At 36.1% G+C, this 20,530-nt stretch overlaps 1 protein-coding gene across 2 annotated transcripts in view; it reads right to left on the bottom strand.

Annotated features, from left to right (window-relative positions):
- The window catches only part of LOC149774831 (hemicentin-1-like), a 162,137-nt gene that overhangs the window by 64,264 nt on the left and 77,343 nt on the right, over nucleotides 1–20,530 (bottom strand). For both annotated transcript variants that reach the window (XM_089944677.1, XM_089944678.1), the window contains 2 exons: nucleotides 10,211–10,510; nucleotides 5,347–5,643 (listed from right to left, as the gene is read on the bottom strand). In XM_089944677.1, the coding sequence (XP_089800803.1) occupies nucleotides 5,347–5,643; nucleotides 10,211–10,510 (597 nt within the window). The remainder of the gene's footprint in view (nucleotides 1–5,346; nucleotides 5,644–10,210; nucleotides 10,511–20,530) is intronic.

Raw genomic sequence — 20,530 nt, 5'->3', positions numbered from 1 at the left:
GATGAAATGGTTACCGAGGTCAAGGAATCTCGTGTTTACAGTGTCATGCTTGATGAGAGCACAGATGTTTCAGTACATCAGAATTTGATTGTTCATGTTAGGTACTTAACTAGTTTGGTTGGCAGTGTTGAACCAGTGACACAATTTCTAGGTATTCGTCAGCTTCAAACCGCAAATGCAGAATCTATATATTCAGAGTTGTTAGGTTTAATTAAGTCATTTAGTTTTAGTCTGGACAATGTGATTGGTGTATCAACGGATGGTGGTGCAGTCATGTTGAGTTGCAAGAGTGGTTTTGTTACCAGGTTGAAGGAGGCTACTAAAGGTTTGCTTGCAACTCACTGCATTGCACATAGGTTAGCTCTGGGTACAGGTGCTGCAGCTGACGAGGTTAGATACATGGTAAAGTTTCAAGATACAGTGTGACCCCGCTATAACACGCTCGTTATAACGTGATTTCGGATATAACGCGGTCATGGCATGGCTCCCGAAATTTCATATACATGTATTTTTCTTGTGCACAAAAAAAAAAATCTTAAAAAATACAAGAAAAAAAAAACAAAAAGTTGCCTATCATTTTGGGATAGAGATCACGTATGAATAAAAAATGCAAAATGATCGTGGCTTGGCTCCTGAAATTTTATATGTATTTTTCTCGTACACGAAAAAGTACTTTTTCTTTCTTCTTAAAAGTAAGAAGAAGAAAAAAAAAACAAATAGTTTATTCTAGGATCGCGTAGGTCTTCGCCAATGTCACAAACTTGGATTGTTTTTCCTTACTGGCTGCAAAACATGTTGTTGTTGTATGGTTTAACGCCATTTTTCAGCATGCGATTGGCTATACATGGCAGCCAGTATTAATGGTGGAGGAAGAACCTGGGAAAACCCAAGAAAGAACCACCGACCCACGAGAAGCTACTGGCAAGCTTTCTCACATACCCACATAGGCTGAATCCGAGACTCGAACCCACGCAGACAGAGGTGAGATGGCAGTGATCCGTAACGGAGAGCGCTTTAGACCACTTGGCCACTCGGGGCCCTGGCTGCAAAACATACCATGTGGCTTATTTTATTTGTTGGCGACGCTGTTGGCTGTTTAAACTTTTATATACAACCATTGGTTTGGAGTGCAGAAATTCAGAGGCCCCATGAAAGAAAGCCGCAAACTGGATATAAAATGCACTGAAATTTGTCTGTTGTTACATAAACAAATTCTTTGTCTATACTGACAAACCATCTAAACAGTGCATTGTTATATCATAATCCGCTTATCCTGACATCTAGCACGAGTTCTGTATGTTGTGAAATATCTGCTTATTTGCTATTGACATTTCTGGTAATGGAAAACAAATGGACGAGGCATTCTATTGTAATCTGTCTTTCATCGGATTTTCTGCCGCTCGCTAGTAATTAATATATTTACAAAGACTGGCATTTGTGTGTGGATGGTAAGTAAAATTCCTTTTCTTTTCACTCCGAATTAAATCCTTCAGAACACTCATGTTTTCTGCAATAATTCATGTCATCAGAACACCTGTGTCTCTATCGTCTGTTGACCCTTTGTTAATTTTCAAGACGCATGCGTAAAAGGCAGCATCATGCTGCTACCACAAATGTATAAAAAAAAATTATTTAAAAAAAATCTTATTGGTTTATTCAGCAGGTATGAAGGGACAGTATCTAGAATAGTCTAAACAATGGCCAATTCCTTTTAAAAATGTATCCAGATAAAACAGTTTGCTGAAATTTCAAAGGAAACAGATTACCTTTGAAGCACCGACTGTTATTAAAACATACTCAGCAAATGGAAAAAATCCCCGTCTCAATCATGCAATACAATTATTTGATATTGCCGCCACAATAAAAAGTGGGCATTCATTTGGTTCTCCAAAGCTGTTCTTTAGCGGCGATTTCAAAAGCGCATGCATCCTTCATCAAAGAAAGCTGACAACAATCTTTGAATAACAGCAAAGAAGTTTTCTTCAAAGGAAGTCAGTACCAAATTTAAATAAAAGTGATGGAATCTGACAGATTTTTGCATTTTCCAACGTGACTGGATCACTTTAACTGTGCTGAGAAAGTTTACTTTCTGTAGGGAAAAAGTTTATGCCAACAGCGGCTTAAAACGCAAACTAACTTTTGCCGACTTCGAACATACTTCAAAGTAAATGTGCTTCGTCATTCGTTACATGATTGTGCTATGTTTTTCCACTGAATTCAGACCAATATGACCTGTTACAAAATTAATGAATATTTTAAAGCTGTGTATGCATATTTTCGATAGAATCACTTGTATTGTGGATTCAATGTATATGATGAGGTTCGCAGGTGAGTACACTGCGTTGATACTCTGATCATACTATACATTAGACATTTATATATGAACAGTATTCACATATATGTACCAATTCATGGTTCTCTAAATAAAGTAAACTATTATATGATGTCTTCTCTCTTTTCACTACAGGAGTATTTCTCATTTAATATGCATTAATTTAAGATAGCGACTGTGCCAACGAAGCACGTATTTTACCACCCGCATTTATTACCCACCCCCCACCACCAATTTTTTTTTTTTTTTGGGGGGGTACATTTTCTTCAGCTAACTGACTTGGTTGCATATAACACGGTTCGGTTCATAACACGGTCAAATTCTATGGCTCCCAACTACCATGTTATAGCGGGGTTCCACTGTATACTGAATAACATGACAGTACAAGTATTTTGCATATTCCCCCCGTAGCATGTGTAGGCTTGAGGCAATTCAGTCAGTGTTGGAGTCTTCTCATACTCGCTTGCATCAGGTATTCCACACAAGGTGGCTGAGTTTTGAAGGTAGTGTACAGGCAGTTGTTGATAATTTTCAAGCTCTAGTTAGTGTATTCTTGGAAGACAAGTCTGCAAAGGCTCTTGCACTGTATAAGCCCATTGCTTGTTTCAAATTTGTTTATACAGCACACTATATGGCTGACATTTTGAGGCCTTTGGCAGTTCTGTGTCAAATTTATCAGAGATCTGATATTGACTTTACCGAGGTTAATCCCCATCTCCACTCCACTGTTGAGCTTCTTGAAAGTATGAGGTTCGAGTCTGGTAGTAATATTTCTAGGTTTCTTTCTGAGATTCCAGCAGAACCAAGTTTATATTCATCAGGTTTGTGTACTTTTGAGTACAAAGGCCATACAATTAGCGACGGTGCTAAGCAAAGGTCGGAGGCTGCATCATCTTGTGCCAAATTTATAGATATTGTTATAGACAGCATTCTAAAAGCAAGGTTCACGGAGGAGGGTGATTCGATAGTTTGAGTGCTCTAACCAAGTTGTTTGTTCCCTATTTGTATGGTTCACATGCTAACAGTTCCATTCTTTCAGAGGTTTCAGGTATTGTTTCAGATTACTTGTCTACTTGTGGTTAGGTAATCAGTCAGAGGTTAGTCAGGAGTTGGCTGGATTTGTGGCTTATGCTAGGGTTCAAGTTCTCAGGAATGGTAAAGTGTATAGAGGTGTTAAGGACTTGATTCAGTTGGCAGTGAGATCCAGGGCAACATACCTGTGTGCATCTGCGGCTGCTGAGAGACTACTGGTGTCACCTGTCAGCACTGTAGACTTGAACGTGGATTCAGTAAGATGAACCTCATAAAAACTGACATCAGAAATAAACTCTGCATCTCATCTCTCGAGAACTTAATGAGAATCAGCATGCAGAGATGTAAAAAATTAGACTTTGAAACTGCATTCAACAAGTGGGCAGCCATAAAATCGTGATGGATCTTCATGTAACACTTTGTAACATTTTGTTAATGCTTGTTGTAATTAAAGTATTAATTAACCCATCTTTTGTAATTTTCATTGCCTGTTACATTAATAGACTAAATTAACACTTGGAAAAATGTACACTACTTGTTCTGGCGAAAAAATATTGAGGTTGGCGATTTTTTGGGTGACAGCTTTTTAAAAGCCAGGACCATCCTTGGTCAGTATTCACATATATGAACCAACTCGTGGTTCTCTAAATAAAGTAAACTATTACATATGCCTTCTACGTTTTCACAAAAAGTGTATTTCTCATTTAATATGCCTCAGTTTAAGATGGTAAATGTGCCGATGAAGCACATACTTTACTGCCCGCATTTATTACCTTGCCCCACTGCACGTTTTTGGGGTACATGCATCATTTTCTTCAGCTAACTGACCTGGTTGCTTACAACACAGTTCAGCCTATAACATGGTCGGGTTCTGTGGCTCCCAACTACCAGGTTATAGCGGGACCACACTGTATATGCAATCAAATTTAAACAACATATATTACAAACAATGTACATTACTTGTGCATGCTGCTTTAGCACAATTACATCTGATCTATGTTAATTGTTTAAAATGTTCAAAGTGGGATCTATATTTTTTCATACACAATCTCTTCCCAAAATTGAAATATTTTTTACACATTATTTGTCATACTTTTATAGAATCATTTACCATATGAAAAATACGATAAAGCTATTGAGATGACATAATCCGTATGTAAGTCGATTCTAAGTATAAGACAAAATTAAGATTTTCTAGTCAAAAAGTATTATTTTATAGGCCCGCAAGTATGGCATATATTTTTATGCAGTATAGTGTAATCAATAATCAGAGTGGTAGGCAGCTACAGCATTGCTTTAGTCTGGTATAGTAACTTCTCTTGTGGGGCACACATGGACGGAGACTCACCATGAGTTCAGACGACTCATGCACTGTCGTGTTATCGAGGAGTAAAATCATGGTGTATATAAGGTGTTTACCAATATCAGCAACACATTTAAATGCCCCATTCTGATACTTGATTAAACAGAACACATTTTATTCAATTCCACACTTCTGTATATTTAGGCTAAAATATCACCTCTGCACTGATGATGTGGCTTTTGTACCAATGTGACACAAAGTCACAAAGTAAAATGCTGAGATTCATCTATCTATTGCTAATTCACTCCAGCCTCTGACAAAGTCAATAGACCCTTGTTACTTCCTATATGGGTAAACTTTGCATCTAGTTAAGATTATATTGCAATGTGTTTTAAAGATAAATCGATTGCATTTATTTTTATTAAATTTCTGTATGACTGTGATTTAGTTATGATGCATACATATGTGTGTTTGTGTTGTAAGATCAATATAAAAACATTATCTTCAGGTAAAAGAACAAAATATCTTGGCTAAGAAATTTCAATTCTAATCTTAGTCCTGAAATCTACCAAGCATGTTCACTTTTATAATCAGACTGAACATGTACCTGATGTTCAAACAGACTGTAAATTTATCTATTTTCTACAAGGACAGGCTTATAAGCTGAGTGAACATTTACCTGAAGTTGTTGTGTTGATGACCTGTGTAGTGTTACTTTGTCCAATTTTGTTTCTGGCATACAATTGTAATTCATAAGTTGTTTTCTGCTGCAGACCATTTACAGTGAAAGACTGCTTCTTTGCATTAGTATCTTCCTGGATTGAACCTGTATCTATCCAGGTCCCATAGGGATATATTCTGTATTCTATGGTAAAACTCTGAGTACGGCCACCCCAAAATCCTGGTGTCCATTCCAATGTTATGGAGTCATACTTTCTATCAGTGATGGAAAAGTCTGTAGGAATACCAGGCACACCTGTAAAAATGAATTTATTTAGATATAAAAGCAATGAAAGTGTAAAACTACACTGATGTCTGCTAAGCTGTAAGTTATATAGTTATTAGATTGTAATGACCTGTAACAATAGGAATACTATAAATGGCACAATTCATGGAAAAGGGTTAAAAATCCTTTTTTTTTCTTATAAAACTATAAGATGCATTTGAATTGTGCATAATTATTAACTAATGAAATGATTTAAGATAATTTATATGCCATTAGGATTATGTAATACAAGGTTTCAACTTTAATTATCTACAATAATAGTCCAAGTCATGCAAAACTCAACTTATCGTCCTTTTAAGAATTATGATGAAACTTAAGCCTGGTGAAATACCAGTAGAGACATGAAGATAAATTATTTTTACGGCAAAGTGGAAATGATGAAGTTGTTTCATCTAGGCATAAAATGGAAAATTGTGGTGTACGTAAAGCTTGTAGGTGCAATTTGAGCAAGGACGTTGGCTAAAACTCAATTGACTTGTACAGGTAACCACTTTAAATGACTAAATGAATGAAGAAAGGAATTTAGGTGAAGAGAGAATTAAAATGGCTTTAGGACTGTTAGATTACTATATAAAATGGTAGTGGTCCAATCAGAACTTTAAATATGAATGTAATATTAGTGAGCTATCTTGCATCACTACCCCTGTGCAAAATGTTATCAGTTGTACAGACCAATTACTATTTGTTTTAAATACAATTCATTAGCCAAATGTTCTGTCTAAAGTTTGTCAGTTTTGAACTTTAAAACTTCTAAGAAAATTTCAAGCATATTTTCAGACTGATCTTGTATTACAATTAGGTTTTTACTGCATTGAAAAATTCCTATAATTAAGGAAGATATAGCAAATTTTGCTTTGGTTTCTCAAGAAAATTTGGACCAAAACTTGCACCCCATGAAACACCAGCACTATACACTTTCTGACAGATGTCACATGTCTTGCTTGCAAGCACTTTCAAAAAGACTACATGTATAAAGTTGAAATAGGTGTGGCATGCAAATATAAAAGTCTGACTGAAATTGGCCATTCAAAATTTGGCCTGTTAGGAATCAGTAGTCCCAGTAAATTTTTAGAGCATTTTTTACTGTTTCCTTTTTCTTGCTAATCTAGGGATCCTGTCACCACTCAAAATAATTGTACTCGTGTCACTCAAAAGAGAATGACTTATCCAATAGGATGAAGTTTGTGCAGAGCCAGCTGTGAAATATGTTATGTTAAATTTGTGTTGGGTAAGTATTAAATTTTGTAAATTTACATAGAAGGTACTCTTGAAATTGGTAAAAAGGCCTTGGAAAAGTTTTGAAAGAGTCATGGAATTAAATTTTTTAAAGATTGCAGGAACCCTGATTGGACAATGCTAAGTCTACCAACAACTTTTGGGTTTGTAAGTGTATTAAATGCTTCAAAGAAAGCATGCTATTTTCTTCTTGATCAGATCTGAATTTCCAGTAATTTTCTACATCTTTATTTAGAAAGATAAGTTATTCTAAGCAGTTTTTGGATCATGCACACTGGCATGGCTTGGGACCTCAAAACACTTGAGGTCAAAATAACCTCAAACTAAGAATATGACATATGTTTTTAGTTGCCAGGAATGGATGTGAAACCTGCACCTAGCTGTTGAGACCAAAGGTCTCAACAAAATGGAGGTGGACAGCACCATATGCTATCAAGTGAACTCCTGACCCTTACAAAATCCTTTGGGAAAGCACCTTTAGTATAACTAAGTGAAGGAACAACAAGAGATATGTGCAAAAGATAGCCCCATAATTCTATATTCTTCAAGCTTGAGAGAATTTCAGTGTTTTCTGAGCCAAAGGCATGGGACACATGGTCTTGTGTAAAATATGGTAAATGCTATTAACAGCATGGTAAAAACCTTATCTTTTCATCCTCTGACACCTTAATCAACAGTTGGGAGGAAGTAGGGGACCTGAAGAGATGCCACCTCAGCCTGTTCAACATCAGCCATGTGAGAATCTATGACGAAGGAGCCTCATTCAGCTCTTATTCCTGGGAGGATGGACTTTGTGTCCCAATGTCCCTGTTACAGTGGGGGTGGATTTGGGGTATGAGGGACCTTTATTCATAACTCCTCACATGGAGCTAAAAGACTGTCCCTAAAGTAAAATTTGACAGGTGGGCAAGAGTGACTCTAATGCCCTGGAGTGGTGGGACAGGAGAGGTATATCCCATCCTTTCTTGACCCCATTTGAGATTTAATGATGTTGGACCAAGGACCACACAATCGAACTCTCTGCCACTGGGCTAAGGCACTGAAGTCCCTGGCTACATGTAGCAGAAGGACCATTCACTTCTCTGTGATGAAAGGCTAAACATCCCACAATGATTTAGTGGGATTATAGGAAGGGGATGCTGCTGCTCTGATACCTTTCCTTATTATGGCATGGTAGCCTGGACAGAGGGGGCACTAAACTCAATCCCTTACCCCAGTTCCAAGGGTTAGAATGGCCATTAGCTGGTACCCAGTCAACAGACAATGACTGGTCAGGTGACCCTAATCTATACGAAGACCTTCTTCAGACAATAAGGACTTCCACTGAAGCTCTCTGTTTCCATGTGGCTCAGTCTTGTCACAAATAACAGGCTTAACCACCTGAAGGAGAATACTTCTCCTTCACAGGGTGGAGGTGCAACTTACTTTCAGCCAACATCAAACTGTAGGTCAGTAGAAGGTTGTGACTCATTCTCTGCATCTGGGACTGAAGTGTATGCTTCTCTTCCCTCATACAAGGGCATTACTCACTCTTTGTCCTCTCATGGAAGGACACAACTCTCTCTCAGTACTACATTACTGGAGATGTTGCTCCTTCCTCTCAGGAAGCCAAGATCCTCCCTGAGCAATCCCCTGGGCCTTAAATATTTTCAAAGAGACTTTCCCATTTCAACAATGAGACCCATGGGAAACAGTGATGGAAAAACTCGAAATTTCTGAAGGAAAAGGAAGGCCCGATCTTCTTTTTCACAGTTGGTACATGCAAGGAAGATTGAGTGGAAATCCCATTGAACATATTTTTGTCCCCATTCCACCCTTCTATAAAATAAAAGAGCATAATATGAATCTAATAATTTGTTACTTTACTACAACACAAACAAAAACAAAATCAAGATAAGTTCACAGACCAAAATTAGTTAGGATAGGTATAACTTACCAGGCTAGAAAAAAGGAATAAAATAATCCTCAAACACAACAAAATATTTGCTGACACAACTGTTGGGGAGTAACTTAAATGTAAGGTTATAACAACAACAAACTGTGCTTAAAAAGAGCCAATAACCATTGAGACAGCTACTTCAAGACCGGAAGATTGGAGAGTAATTTCAGATGGTATTAACAACACAGTAATGCAACCCCACTGGAAGAAGAATTCTCACCATATGGTCAAGTGTATTTTCTATCTGCAAAAGAGTATGCTATGCAATAACAATATATTATGTATTACTGATTTTAAACTTATTATTTTAGTTTGCTTTACTAACTGTACTAATAACATGCTTCTGGAGAAATATTATACTGTCTTGTAACAAAACAAAGTCCACAAAAGTGTAAAAGATTTTAATTATCTGTACTATTCCACAATGTGAATGAGGGTCAAACAGTTTGTGTCTTTACATGCCATTTAGACAACTGTATTTTCTTCACAATGTACATTATTATTCTTACCTATCTGTTGTACATATGGTATTCACCAGTACATACCTTTCTCGCAAGCAATGTGTGTTGAAATAGAAGTTCGAACTGATATGAAAGGTATATGCTCTGTACATTTATCTCCTTCAATCCTCAAGTGTATTTGACCATTTAAACATCATACTTTCTCTTCTTGTAATATCAAATCTCTACTGTACCCAAAAGATTGCATCTCTCAATTATATGGCTAAGGTATTGAATTCAAGGCATCACCCAGATATAGCCACAAAAAGGACTTTTCATTAGCAAAGTGCATGCCTAATTGCAGTAAAATCTGTTGATCTTCAATTCAATTAACCTGTGCAAATAATTAAGATGATCAGTATTCAGGGACTATCCCTCCAGTAAATAACACGATATGCTGGAAATACAACTGATTTATGGTTTCATCAACATAAAACTTGAATATGTCAAAAATATGATTGAAAGCAGTAATTGTTTTGAGTATGCTGCTGAAACAAATAGTATCAACCTGATTATAAAATGAGGATTCAGTCATTAAACAGCCCAGTTCCCTAACTCCTTTCTGCAGTTTTCTTGATGTCTAAGCCGGGTTTTTTTCTCAGTTATTAGAGGTCCCTCTGTAACTTGCGCCTATGCTTATAGTGTGGTCTATGTTTGTGGACTCCACTGTGCACGAGTTATCAAGGGAAAGGTCTATACTGCTATACTGTGTGGTGGAACAAAATGTACAATAACGATTCAAAGCATATGCTGGGAGATACAAGCAGGAAATCACTTACTACCGGTTAATGAAACTGTAAGGCACACTGTTTTAAAGACATGTAAATATCTTAGGGTTATTGATAAAATATGGTTGACTTACTTTCTGGTATGACATGGAAGATACATTCATAGATTCCGAAGCTGTTACTCATATTTACAAGGTAATCACCAAAATCTCTCTGACTGCCAAGATGCAGAGAGATATCAGAATGGAGTCCAGTAGAAGGAAAGGATCGATTCAGAACCCTCTCCCATATGTCTGTCTCTGCTACCCTGTGATACCACATGATGTTTGTTGGCTCTGGGTAGGCTATTATGCTGACATTTAATGTTATGTTGTCATTCAAAGCTCTGTAGTACTCAAATGAAATGTTCTCTCGAAAATCAAGCCTCGGATGACCTGAAAAAATAATAATGAGATAGCAGATATTATCGCAGAAAGAACTTGATTTGTTTCTTATGGAGTTTGAGCTTAATATTCATTTTGTGTGCTTAAAATGAAATCATTTCTGTATTTAACACTAAAAAGTGGAATAAAACCATACAAACGACCTCTATATTGCCCACTTTCTGGAACTCTTCCAAGACAGTTGATTGTTTCTGATTCGTTTTATTTGTACATTCATTTGATTATGATGGCAATAAAATTAACAACAGACATTCAATGATTTTATTTCAGCTTTAGCAACAAAATTACTAAGTAGGACTAACACCACACATCAGGTCTAATCTTTAAATTAAATAAGCATCATTTATAAAACTTTTCAGACATAAAATACATACATTCTCACTGTCTGGGTAATTTGTGTGATATTGAAACTTATTTTTATTGGAATATTATTATTTTAAATCTTAATTTAAACAAAGACTTGTGTATTTTCAAATTTATCAGAAATTTTTGCTATCTTTTATTGAAAGTAAAACATTCTGTGCTTTATGTTTCAACATGAACCTTGTTCTGTAGGCAGGATTCAGTGGAGAGATGATCTTACTATTAAATTGGCATTACTACTGTTCTAAATCAAATGAAGCCGTGTTTTGTTTCTTTCTAAATCACATCATAAAACAATTATTGACCTTTGTTGCAATAAAATATAGAGTTTTGATAACCAGAAAATCTATTGCATTGGCCTCAGATTCAGGATCATCAACATGTGATTACTAGTTCACTATCAACATGAAGTTGCTGGTTCATTTTCAATATCAGGATATATGTTTACTGTTAATATGAAGTTACTGGATGAGATTATTGGTTCATTTTCAATATGAGGTTACTTTTTCAGCATCAATATTCATTGTTGATATGAAGTTATGCGTTCAATGTCAATAGGAAGTTTTTCATTGTCAGTGTGAAGTTATTTGTTCAATGTCAACAGGAAGTTTTTCATTGTCAGTGTGAGGTTATCTGTTGAATGTTAATATGAAGTTTTTCATTGTCATTGTGAGGTTATTTGTTCAAATGTCAACAGGAAGTTTTTCATTGTCAGTGTGAGGTTATTTGTTCAATGTCAACAGGAAGTTTATCATTGTCAGTGTGAGGTTATTTGTTCAACGTTAATATTAATTTCTTTGTCCCAGAAAAATTCACTATAATGGTAGTGCAATAAATAATGGCATACTTGTTCATATCCTGTATGACAGTAAGCCACCTACACGATTCCCACATCAAAATCGGAGTCAAGAAAGGCTGCATACTGCACCCAATCCTTCAGCATGACGTTCTCTGCCATGCATACAGATGTCTTTCATGACAGGTAATAGTTAGTATTTTAACAAAATTAAGATAGCAAATAATAACAAAGAGTATTTTGGCATTAAAACTAATTGTAATTATGCAAAACAGTAAAACCTGCTATGAGCTATATCTGCTATGAGTGACCGCCTATCATTTCCGACCACAATCATAATGCACATATCGATTTTATTATATACACACGCCATTGTGAGTGAAAACATGCTGAACTCTACCAGCAACTACGATGTCTTGGCAAATATGCATTTCAACAATGCTGCAAATGACTGCATAAAAAAAATGAGGAATCACTCCACCAAGCTATATTCAAAGTTAATCCCTGAACTATCAATGCTTATAGCGTTCTTTATAAAAGGAGGCTGGCTACCGATATCTGAACTTTTTTAGATATGTTTATAGTGTTTTATAGCTTCTATTGTAAACCAGACTAAATTACATGTAGATCATTCCCACCTTGCCTGGTTCCTGGCCTTATCGTAGCTAGCATCCATATGTATGAATAGGACCCAGTATCACTACGGACCGTTATCGTGAGAACATAGACATACACCACTGATCTATATGCAATCATTTGTAACAACGACTGCTGGAACAGTAACAGCTGTTTTTTCTCCAACGTTACAGTGAGTAAATAACTAATATGTCATTTATTCAAGTTCGTCTGACCGGGTTATACACTTTGTTAATCGCTGTATATATGTCTTCTTTGAATTAAGCCTTTCTGTTTCTGGATGAGGTAACTGTTTATTTTTATTTCGTTAATTGTTAGATATGCAATGCACATAATAGATTTTTAATATTTTCCCAAAGCTCAGTAAAAACCATCTTTACGTTCAATATTACAACTTAAAACATAAAACGTTAATAACAATGGACGAATCTACAACTAAAAAGACACAAATTTTAACACTAGAGAAAACAATTATTAAAACTGGAAGAAGTGAAAAAGAACAGATCACTTGCAAAAAATAGCAGTTAAAACATTGGTAAAACAAATTTAACGTGTTATAATGGAAACGGAGTAAGTCAGAAATGATTTCATATGCTAATACATGTACATATGATCTTCATAATATAAATACATGTTTCATGTTTAATGAGAGAAGTATATCTTTATTGCTACATAAGTTTATTTAAAGATGAATTAATACAATATTTTAGCAAGAACTATTAATAAAGAATAGAATATATGTACAGTGATTGTGGTTATTTTTCATTAAATTGTTCTGAAACTGAAACTTGGAAACTTGTCTTTTTGCACAAAACAGTTATGAGAGACTGTTTCTTGTTGGCAGAAGGGTCAGTCTCTCATAATATTTTACTGTACTTACCTGTCACTATTGCTTAACTTTGCTTAATTAATCTATTTTCATACACCATCCATTTGATGTGAATACATCCTCCCCCAGAGTGGACAAAATGTTAGTATGATCTTTTGCACACCACTTTATATGTCACATGGCAATGCACAGAAGGTTGATGTAAAGTGTCATCTTTTTTCCACAGATGACCATTATGCAAGATGTCAGAGTGGGGTGGGAGGAGGGTATTCGGCAATAGATACAAGTAAGTACTTACATAATTAAAATAAGTTTTACCACCACCAAAAAATCTATATTTTAATAGCAGCAATAGCTGATCTGTTGCTATTGCTTAGCTGAATTTGTCACTAAATAGGGTAGACTGATATCAAACTGAACAAAAACAGAAATTAAAGGTACTTACCACAGGGGAAAAGGTCCAACTTACAAAGGTACATGCCTCTGAGTAACATTCTATACCATAATAATGGGACCCAGAGAAAAAATGCCTGCATGCAGTTGTGCTAATGATGAGCAAAGGTATAAGGATAAGATAGTATGGGACTGCCATAAAGCTGCCTCCATAATATCCTCCAGGGAGGAATGACTAAAGTAGGTGTACAAGGTAGCAACTGCAAAAAACTCAAGGACATTGTTTCCTAAAGTCAAAAGACTTGTAGGTTCATTTGATTGTCATGACAATCCAATGGAGATGGAGGCAGCCAAAATGTCTACATCACCTTTCAGAGGAATACAGAGAAGTTTCCTACCATTTCTTTCAGGTTCTAAGACCTTAAGATTGAAACATAGAGCATGCACAGGGCATGAAAGTCTATCTTGCTCATCCCTTGCACAGATTTTAATCACACTGAGAATTATGATGGGTATGGGAGCTACTGAGAAAAGACAGCTAACAGAGAATGGAAACAGTCATAATTCCCATAAAAACAGAGACAGCCAGTATTAATGGACAAGGCATGAATCTCATTTCTGTGTATCACAGAGGCAAGAGCAAGTAGGAACCCTATTTTGAGTGTGAGATCTAGAAATGAAGCTTCACTAAATGGTTCATAAAGAGCTTTGGTTAGAGACCACAAAACACAAGAAATAGTCCTTAAGTGCAAAAGAGAGCAGAAGACAGGTCCCTGAAGCTCAAAATATTTTATACGATCAGCAAGGTGCAGATCTGAACTGATATCAGTCCCCTGAGAGAATTTAAATGTGTTGGACATGGCAGCATGATAGCCTTTGATGGTGGATACTGAATATCTTATGGTCTCAAAGAGGAACAAAAGGAAATCAGCACCATGGACCTGAAAAGAAGGCGGTGGTCTAAAATGAGTTTGAAAATTGGACTATAGCTGTGCCTGTTTTAAAAATTTTGTTGCTGGCCCCTAAGGGGTTATTTACCTGACCTCATTTCCTGGTCAATTGCGATCTACAGAGATCAGAGGTGAAATATCTATGTTGATTATACAGCAAGTCTTGAAAAACCATGCTAGGAATGAGATCCACCACCCCACCAAAAGGCTCTCTGGTTCTAGAGGTGCAGTCCATTGAAGGTATTTACTGTGGTTAAACAAGACATTCAAGGAGTCCAATGCTGTGTTACAGCAGATGTCTGAAATTCTGCCAATAATGCTGTGGCAATAGAGAATACATGCTGAAATGTCTTGGCCATACTTCCAGCAAATGTTGCGGAAGGAAATGACCAGCCTCTATGTTGTCGAGCAATATTTTGGCCTTGAGAAAACCTCCATATTTCCTTAACTCTGGATGAATGGGGTATGAATGTTTCTCCGTGCTTGATATGTTCACCTGGAATCAACTAGGTTCTAGGTGCTATAATACTATAATGCACAAGGAGTGCAACAGTTTTTTCATGTGCACTGTGAACATTTGATGCAGTCTGTGTGGGTATCCCATGGGACCTTTGTGGTCTCACAACACTGTCCCACAGACTGTATCCCTGAACTTTCTTTTCTGTAAAACAAAATAATGGCTGGTACTGCGAGACTCACCAGGTTGTAACAGTATTGTCACACATACATCCCTGTTGTTGCCATGAAACTCGGCTATGCACAAAATAAACAAGCTGTAATATATTCCTGTATAAAGAAAAAAGATATTCCACTTGTATATTTATTTACTGAAGCAAGAGTGCAATGTTAATGTGAGTTCTAAATCAGAAATGGAGGAAATGATATCCTCAACATTCAACATAACAGCATAGGAACTTACCATACTATTTACTGCATGGTTCATTTAGAATAATTGGACGGTGATAACACCATAGAATATTAACACTGTAGAAAGAGACTACTAATTGTGGATATCTTAGTTGTTGACAGGTCTAATTCCTCTGGTGACTTGGCAAACACCTGCACAACATGGCATCCATGAAAATGATTAACACTTTACATCTATCTTCAGCACTTCACCATTTTACAGGGAAATTGGTATGCAAAAGGTCATACAGTACTGACTTTTTCTCTGCTCTCTGGGAGGATGTATTTGTATCAAATGGCCAGTGTATTTTTGGCATGAAAATAGATTACTTAAGCAAAGCTAAGCAATAGCTACAAGATAACTAATTGCTATTAAATATTCAATTCTGCATGTCAAATGTTACATATAGGTACTGCTCCAATTTCAACAGACACCATACATACAGGTATGATCTATGTCCATATGTTGTTTGAAGTACACCACTCCCTCGATAACTCGCGCACATCGGGGTCCAGAAACATTGACCGCACTATAAGTGAGGCGCAAGTTATCGAGGGACCTATAAAATAAGCCCAAAACCAATAAAGTGATTGACGACATAACGGAGAAATGGGGGGGGAGGGTAGGCAGATTATACTGTTGAATACTCACTTTATAATTGTTCTGAGATTAACTGTTAATAAATATCTCTTCATAACGGTGTACTTTATTATTTATTCATAGGACAACATTAATTTCAGGATAAATTACAGTATATTGAGGCGATCATCGAAAACATTATTCCACGTGATTTCTGTTCGCTTAACATGTATGCCACTTCACACATTGTGTATTACATCACTAATTTTTATGTTGAATTGGATACATTCTAGTTTTATTGTTAGATCAAAATTAGACGTTTTTTAATATACAGAAGATCGACTCTTTTCAAGGAACAGTGTCGATCGAATGATAGATAGATTTGAATGCGATAGAAGTAAAATGGAAAACAAAAAAAACAAGGGTTAATCAGTACTAACATATTTAATTGGTCTACAAATTTGAAACAACGTAAATTAGAACAAGTTAATACTTGCCGTTTGTGCCACACTTGACAAATATCAATTCACATTTTGAAAAAATCTGTTGGTTTTTTTGTGTGTGTTACTCCTTGGTTTCCCTGCCGCCGAGTAAAATCCCTCAGATTTCTCAACTGCATGAGCTTTACGTAGTCAACATTTTGGGTCTCCAGCCGCCTTATGGCAATATCAAAATATTTGACTGCTTCCTGTGCAGAGGGGTGGGGGTGCAACATCTGCATCTGCATCACTTTCAACACTTGTGTTACTCCAGTTAGAATCGTCTTCTGCTGCAAATTTGTTCATTATAGAAATAATTATAGTTTCATCTGACATGTATTCGGCTGTGAGGCAATCATTGTCAGCACAAATCCACTCCTCCATATCATCAAGAGAAACGCCCATCTCAGGACCATGAGTCTGTACGAATTTCTCCCAAACAGCCTCGGCATTAATGACATCAATTTCACTGAAACATCCAAAGTCACTATCATCATCGTTGTCTCTGTTACTGTTTTGCTTTATGTCAAAGGCAGCTCCAAGACCCTTAATCCAGCATCCGAGGTCTCTTGTAATCGATTTTTTTTTTAATGCAACAAACACTTCCCCAAGTTGTTGATCAAAACAAAGTCGGCATGTACATGTAATTAGGTTCTCAAAGAAGTACTCACGGGTTTCGATGTGATGGTCGATTGACTCTTTTCATGTTTTCAATGAACAGAATATGTTGTGATTATAATGTTTACACTGAAACGGAATTAAAGGATTAGAACGTGACTTTTACACAGGAAGACGTTTAATTGGTGTTTATTTCATTCTCTGTTGCCACCTGTTAGCATTTACCAGAAGTTTTCATTGATCGCTATTTCACCAGACTGTTTATTTACAGTATACTGACAACTATTTATCACAAAAACTTACATAATATATGATATCTTTAAACAGAGGTCTCGCTAGGATTTTAAAACTGGGTCTTTCTGCCTCTGAATTCAATACTAAATATCAGTACATTTTCTCACTTGGCCGCTAGTCAAAGCCTTTGAACTAGCCGCCTAGCTGTTGCATCATGTTCTTTTTTTTTTTTAATGTACTCTTATAAAATGACAACAGTACATCAAAGAGTCTTTCAGTCACTGAATTCTGTCATTGTAAATATCAGCACAGTTAACTGATCAACACATTTTCCCACAAAGCAGGTGGCTGAAACAGGAATTTTCCCGCGCACCTATTACATGCGTACAGAGGACTCCTGTCTCAGTAATTTTCTGCGTCCCAGATCAAAAATTGGCGTCCAAATATGCGTAATTAAGCGTTTTCGAGATCTCTGAAATTAATTTTTCTTTTGAACTTGCAAATTTCAAAATACGGATTATATTTTTACGGGCATTAATCACCATTTTCGACGATAAAACGAGCAATGTGTCAAGGTTTAATTTATCAATTCTTATCGTAATTTTTTCATGTTCAGCATATTTTAAAGATATTTTAAATAAATTTTCTCTGGAAAAAATCGGAAGCCAAGATGGACACCGCGTTATAAGCAGGATCACGAGTTATCTGGGCGCGAGTTATCGAGGGAGCGGTGTATGTGCAAAGAATTAAATGCTCTCCTCCCCATTTGCTTGTGTGCTTCATAAACTAAAACTCTATTCTAAAATTCATTTTTGCTGGGCTTCACTTGCTATGCCACACTGCTTCCTAAATTGCCTTCAGAAAATAATTGCAACTGAATACTATTCCAACAAGTGAAGTAACAATTGTGTTTTTATAAATGCAATAAAATCTGCCACTGTTCACAAACTTATCTTTAATACTGATGGCATAAACATTCTCATTCAAGGCAATGATGAGTACTTAACTATGATCTTCAACAAGCATCTAGTATCTCTTTGATTTACCTATAATGAGGTGCTCCACTTCATGAACATCACCTATGCAAATTAGATCAATAGGCTTACCCACTGCAATCTTCAAAGTACTTTACACATCACACTAGATATTGTCAGCCAAATAAGTAATATGTGAAATGGTGGTTTATAAATGACCTCTTTTGCCTTTTAATTGTCACTATTTAAACTGCTGGAATAGTTTTACATCAGCCTGGCAATCAGGACTGTTTTCGATCTATACATGCTACATGTTTCAGACATGTGCTTAAGTGTTATTTATTTTTTCAAAGAATAATGAAAATCATGTTTTTGGAAACATGACAATATCAGAAGTTTTGGGAGTAAAACAAATGTGGTTTTAGTATGAAACATTGTATTATGGCAGGTATGTTCAAGACTGATGGCAAAGTCTTCATATGCAATGACATCAAGTAAATGCTGAATCTAAGTTTGACATGCTACAATGTTTCAAGTTTGTAACAAGCATCAGTGAGCACACAAAAATAAATAAAATATCATACTGAATTGAAATATTCATCTGTAAAAAAAGATGCACAAGCAGAGAAAACCAGGGGGATTCATATTCCTTAGATCTATCACAAAATTTCATCCATTTAAGACCTTAATGTCAGGAGCCTGCCTTATGTAACTAGCAATAATATTCCATAACAAGGACCAGTAAACGTGTATCAAAAACTCTTTTGAAACAAATCCTTATTTGTGTTTGGTACAATGTAATTTTGACTTAAAACTGACCTTACATTTGAAGTGCCATCAACATCTCTTTTATGAACGATGTTGCTTAGTAGGTAGACATCAATTGGTTTTATATATAAATTTGTCTTTTCAAATGAATATTCTTTCATATATTGGCAACAATTGTATACAATTCATTGCACTGAACATTGTCTATGCAATGACACAGAAATATGCAATGCTTCTTCTAGAGTTTTACAAGTTTTGTTATGTTTGAATTATGGGCATTAACCCAAATATTGCAATATAATTCTTTTTAAAAAAGATGCCCCTATACTAAAATAGAATTACTTTACAGATGTTCTTACTAAGCCTGTTAATGTGAATATATCATGTCAGATTGTTACCTACAAATGCACCAATTTTTTTATCATAAGAGGTCACTTTAAGATTAGCACTGTCAAACAGAACTTGGTATTTATTACTACCAAACCTTGTACTTCTTTGTTTTATTGCAGCTAGCATTTTTTTCTTCTGTATTTATAACTATAGCATTTCCTTGCACCATACTTTAAGTCAGGTGGTCCATCTTCTTCAAATCATGGGCCATATGAATCAAAAATGTAAAGTTTGTTGGCCATACATGCTGATTTACAATATAATATAACTAATTTTTGTATGAGAGCGGGCCTCACAAAAGACTCATGCTGGTTAAATGTGGCCTGCTGTCATGTTTGCCTGCCCGCGATTACGTAAGTTAGGAACAAAGGAATGGATTAGCGCAATGAGCATGTCGACCCTGCACTGTTGCGGCGATTTTTGTTTGTACAAGAACCGCCCCGTTAGGTGTTAACATTCGCATATAGATGTTAGAAGCTTTGTTCTAAGAACAAAGGACCCTCAACGCTATTGTAATCTCCCCACTTTGACAGATGGCCTGAGGCTCGTCTGTTAATCTGGACCGACTGGAGGTAGAATTGATATCCAATCAGAACTGAGAAAGGGTGGGGCCATCAATTCAAACCAGAACTTAACAGTCAGTCGGACTGATAACGAATTAGTGATTTGTAAGCTGTCGTACTGGTAAAGCAGAATATACTCACTCCGAGGGAGCCACTCATGATTTGGCGGGAAAACTCTTAGTACATTCTAAGGACAGAAAGCTTCGTAAAGGTCAGTGAGTTATTTGCTCGGTTGTTGCAGAATGTTACGGCATTGTAATTGTAATTAAGTGCAGTATGTATATTTACTTACTAGAATCATTAGTACGTAGAATTACCCTTGTATTGTTTAATTTACATGCGTACTTGAGAAATGAGCTATGATTATGTAGATTGCTCATGCAGCAGAATTAATATTGTATTTCGCTATTTAGTTACTTCGTAGTAAACTAGTGTATTTATTCATGTGATATTCTAGATTTTGCCATTGTGAATTAAATGGTAGTTTGTACAATGGTTGAAGTGTGTAAATTCAAATAATATGAATATTTGA

The sequence above is a fragment of the Sinohyriopsis cumingii genome, unplaced genomic scaffold (assembly GCF_028554795.1).
Source record: "Sinohyriopsis cumingii isolate HCF-2022 unplaced genomic scaffold, ASM2855479v2 utg000127l, whole genome shotgun sequence".
NCBI classification, from domain to species: Eukaryota; Metazoa; Mollusca; class Bivalvia; order Unionida; family Unionidae; genus Sinohyriopsis; species Sinohyriopsis cumingii.
The sequence above is the reverse complement of the archived record's forward strand: the minus strand, read 5'-3'. Positions and strand labels throughout refer to the sequence as shown.